General features: G+C 36.7%; 1 protein-coding gene across 1 annotated transcript; it reads right to left on the minus strand.

Annotated features, from left to right (window-relative positions):
* Positions 1-3238: 3238 nt before the first annotated feature.
* LOC122295474 (ethylene-responsive transcription factor ERF003-like) lies at positions 3239-4425 on the minus strand. The gene is made up of 2 exons (XM_043104512.1): positions 4253-4425; positions 3239-3976 (listed from the first exon to the last, which is right to left on the minus strand). Exons 1-2 carry the CDS (start codon positions 4333-4335, stop codon positions 3553-3555), a joined length of 507 nt encoding a protein of 168 aa, XP_042960446.1. The 5' UTR covers positions 4336-4425; the 3' UTR covers positions 3239-3552.
* Positions 4426-4934: the final 509 nt, after the last annotated feature.

Below are 4934 nucleotides of genomic sequence, written 5' to 3' on the forward strand. Positions count from 1 at the left end.
GCTAACCATGTGCATGCATGCGGCGAACACACACACATATGTGGGGCCTCGGCTACTCTATTTGGGGGTAACATCGTTGTCCATGTCACGAAGGGATGGGCAAGGAGAAGAACAAAAAGGAAAACATAATTAGGTTACAAACCCATGTCTTGCGCGTACATGTCTGTGCATGTGTGCGTGCGTACGTACATGTAATATGTCTCTCTATAAGTATGTGTGTGTGTGAGAGAGAGAGAGAGAGAGAGAGAGAGAGAGAGAGAGAGAGAGAGAGAGAGATTCAAGTCTTTTCTAGAAGCTCATTCTACGGACAGAAATGCCAGCCACATGCCCACAAGTATATATGTCACGAGTGTTTCAAAACCAGAATTCTTGACTAGCTTGCATCTGAAATATCCATTGATTTGTATATATTAGATTGAAATGCTTAATTTTCATTAAAGGCCAACATAATGCTAAATGCCATATATATGACGGCCCCCCTCTCCATGATTTGGACATATATAACATTCCTTGTATTATGATCATTTAAGGCTAAATCCCTCATTCAACAGCAATAACTTTTTCCCATCTATGCACATTTGAATTATGTTTAACAGCAATACATGTCATAAGCTTATGAATTTTAATCTTGAACGGTCATGGGGGACAATATCAATCAATTCCCATTCAGATAAATAATCATGAGGCATGGTTTTAGAATAGAGGAATGTACCCCCACCATCTTTTCAAGTATTACTAATATATAGTACTTAAATAATTCAAGGGGTACAAGAAAAACAAGAGGTAGAACTTCTGGTCTCTCAGGAGTAATCATTCTTTTCCCCGCATATATCCAAATACTTGGCAGGCATGCCCAAAAGCTAGGCCACAACACCAAAAGGGCATATATAATATGCAGCAGCAGTTTTTTTCTGATCAATAAGAAGTGAGAAAAGAAAGCAATAAGCTGTATCACTCTTCTAGCCAAGTAGTATTGCATCACCCACTTGACATCTTTTATCAACACGATCATGTTTATGTGTTAGATGGAGACCATCAAAATTTAATGGTATGTGCTGTTTTTTCTCTCTCTTTTTTCCCCCCAATTAGATCAGCTTGATTGATAATGATATATACTCAGCAGTTCCAAGGTTTGAGAGAATGGATCTTTGTAATAAAAAAACCTTATTCACGTACGTTGATGCAGTAAGCGGATCTATTTAATTTGTGTGACTTTGACAAGATAAAAGTTCCAACACATAAACATGTGGGTCCAAAGTGTTGGGTCCTACTAGGGCTTTATGTAAGCATGGGAACATATCTACCATACAAAAAACTAAAGTAGCAGATCAGCCTTCACACTTCAACAAAAGTGACAACGAAAGTGCATTTCTATATCATATGAATAGTAGTGTAGCCTCCAGAAAGCAAAATGCTTTACTTACGAAAGAATTATACTCCCAATATATCAGAAGAATTCTTAGGATAGCAACAATTCCGTGTGTGGTGTAAAGATCCTTTAGATCAATTGATAACACCTTGCTTTCTCACCAAGAGAACCAAGAATCCAAATCTCCCTTCCCATGTATCAAAAAAAAATCTTTTTCAAATTACTTGTCATGAACTCGAGGACAAGTGTTGAAGTTTGTAATCGGAGTGAAAATTTCGGCTATAAATAAATGTTAAACAATTGCTCTGGCTAATGGCGTGGTATCAATAAGTTTCACATTAAATTATATACATTTTTATATTTTATATAAAAATATAAACAGGATTTTAGTCATATTTGGCTCTACTCTGTGTTCAAAAAAGAAGGGGACAAGAAAACAATAAGATAAGTTGCTGATATATACTCAGAACATGTCTTTTAGTAAGTTTGGGATTAGTAAATGAGAAATTGCTTTTTAGTTCTTGAAATCTACCTAAGAATTAATTAATAGCGTTTCTTTTGAGTTTGGACTATGCACACTGAAGATCTTTAGACTTGAGGACCGTGTTTTATATGGAGTTGGATGATATATATAATTTTTTAAGAATCTTAACCACCTTAGAGAGCTAAGAACACTCACTTAGGGTGGATTTGAGACTCATTAATTAGATTACTAAGAGATTAGGTTGTTAAAAGAAAGGGGATTAAAAAGAGTGTGTGGGTCAAAAGTTCTGATGCTGTTCAAGAAATCAACGGATCTAAGCTGGAAGGATAACAAAGGTGTCTAGTCTATTATCAGCCGGAAAAAGCAAGTGGGAAAACAATAAGAAATGTCTATTTAGAGAAGAAAATGGACCATCATGAGCTCCATACTGTGCAAACGTTAACCACGTATTTGGCAGCATCTGCATCTGAATGCAATATTTGACTAGCTCCTTGTATTCCAAGTCCAAATTAACGCGCCTCTTATTGTTATTTGGGTAACAATAAATATTGTCGGGTTCATGTCGCGTGTCTATCTCTCTCATACTTAAAATTATGATCAAGTGCTGCTCTAACGAAGGAATGACAAAAGGCTCGGTGAGTTAATAACACAAATTCCGAACATTCCATATACCGCAAACTGAAAGGGAGTGGCATCAACAGCCCAATTATCCAGCTAAACCAAGAATTCGTGTGCTCCCATTCAATTGTCCAAGAAATTCCATTCAAACAAAAGCACCAATATTGCGTTCATAGCCAAATTGCCTCTGCTACAATTAATAATGGGGTCATAAAAATACAGAGGACTTTTGAACCATTAAAGTGACTTCGAAACATTGCCAAAATGGGTGCTATAATTGCTCGAGTTGTAGGCTTAATTCGTACCAGATGTTTCTTTTGTATCAATCTACCTCAATGTGATCCTTGTCTAAAAACAGCGACATCACAGGGCCGGGGGGCTGGATCTGGATGCATGCACGTTAACAGTTTTGAACAAGATTTACTGTAGAAAACCACCGACATAATCATTTTCCGATCTCTTTTCTTCTCCCACTCTTTCACCTTTATCTCGGTATACTCCAAAATTGGAGGTCCTGTGTTTTTCTTTTTTTGTAACTTCCAAATAACGAGTAGTACTTACTCGAATCGGAAGGAGTAGTGCAGAGTTATTTTGCACCAGTGAGGATTAACAGTTGGTAAAAGCAGCAGTTGTCATTTCATTTCGACAAAAAGATCCACATCCAAGTTTCTGTATATCTTATTTCACACACCAAAAAAAGGGGGGGGGGGGGGGGTCACTGTACATCTGGGTCCTAAGTATTGAACCTTCTGATTCCCCCATGTCCGTACCTTCAAAGTCTGGCCAATTTCATTTCGCTTGCTAACAAAAAGAAAGGAAAGAAAAAAACAAAAGCAAAAGAAAATATGGAAATGTGTCTTTAATGATACAATGCTTTAAATGTCGGCTGCTTAATATGACATTCTAACAAAATCATGTTTCATGAGATACATGTGCATCTTAGATTTCATTGCTGCTTGGTTGGCGTGCTCGATCAAATACTTGTTAGAGAAAATCATATAGCATTATTACATAGTTATGATATCGTATCTAAAAGCAAAAATTGCCTTGGCGAATCGAAGATGATGCTACATTTTATATCCTACGGTGGAACAACAATGTTGCAGAGCTCAATGGATCCATAATACAGCAACTCCTCAATCATTTGCTCTATATGGTCATCTTCAAGAGGTTTAAACTGTTGATGATGATCAGCACTCTCCGCTTGGCCCTTCTCGCCACTTTTTCCTGCAATGCCATTACTTGGGGAGAAATGGGTGTGCTGTGGAGCTTGGGGCTCTTTTTCTGCAGAATTCTTGGCCATTTGGAGGGATGCCAGGTGACATTTGTTTAGCTTGGCTGTCAAAGTTTCAGATAGAAGCTTGGAGGAATTGGATTGAGACTCATTGGGATTGTAAGAGAAATTGGTTCGTGCTTTTGGCCCGCACATGAGTCTTGCTGCTTCATCATATGCTCGAGCTGCATCCTCTGCAGTTTCAAATGTGCCTAGCCATATTCTGGTCTTCCTGCGCTTTACAATTACATACATCAGAACGTTTCTTCAGTGAAAAAAAAGAAAAGAAAAAGAAAAACACTGACAGAGTAACTCCACAAGATTCAACAGTGGGAATGGTTGCAAATGTATCTCGTACAAACGACACCCCAAAAAAAGTCTTTTCTAGAAAAATCAGGACGTCTATTTTAGTACAGAGGAAAGCTGAAAGCATAGAAACGTTTCATTTGAGGTCTAAGAAAAAGATAGAAATGTGCATGTATGAGAGATGCTTAGGAAAGGGAATTACAGTAGAGGGTGGCGAATTTCCGAGACCCAAGAACCCCAATGCCTCTGGCGGACACCTCGATATCGTTTTTGAGGCCTAGCCATGGCGATTAGTAGAAAAACGTTTCAAAAGGCTGCGAGAGCTGAATCGGTTTTGTTTCTTCTTAAAAGCGATGCTAGAGGCCACAAGAAAGAGTCGAGTGAAGTAGTGGAGCAAAGCGGGCTTATATACACGCCTCTTTTGCGGCCTTCTATCAATAAATTGGACAGGGGGGTCCACAAAGAATTCTAGCCCCTTTTTATTTTTTTGAAATAATTTTACATATAGCTGTAAATTATATAAACTCAATGTAATGGTTTTGACAAAAAAATGAAATTTATTATTAAAAAATTAATCTTTTATATATAGGTTTCATATTTTATTTATTTTTTTCAAAATAATTAAGAGACAATTGCATAATTTATAATTGTAAATATTTTTCTTTTTTCCTTTTTTTCTCACAAACTAAATTGAAAGTTGCCAAAAAGTTGAGAATAGTAATGAATTAAGATGATAGAATGAATTTTATAGGGCTATCTAAAATGAGTTTAGATGTATTTGAATGTTAAGATGAGTTTAGATATATTTATAGAAAATTTAAAAATAATATGAGTCTCAGGTGTAAAGAGATTTTGAGTTGAAATGAATTTAGTGATTTGATAAT

The sequence above is a fragment of the Carya illinoinensis genome, chromosome 2, assembly GCF_018687715.1.
Source record: "Carya illinoinensis cultivar Pawnee chromosome 2, C.illinoinensisPawnee_v1, whole genome shotgun sequence".
NCBI lineage: Eukaryota > Viridiplantae > Streptophyta > Magnoliopsida > Fagales > Juglandaceae > Carya > Carya illinoinensis.

What these genes read in the sequence shown, in the direction of transcription:
- LOC122295474 (XM_043104512.1), bottom strand. Translation starts at nt 4,335, where the DNA reads ATGGCTAGGCCTCAAAAACGATATCGAGGTGTCCGCCAGAGGCATTGG. An exon ending in GAAATTCGCCACCCTCTACT is followed by an intron (nt 3,977 to 4,252) that starts GTAATTCCCTTT and finishes TGTAAAGCGCAG; the next exon opens with GAAGACCAGAATATGGCTAG.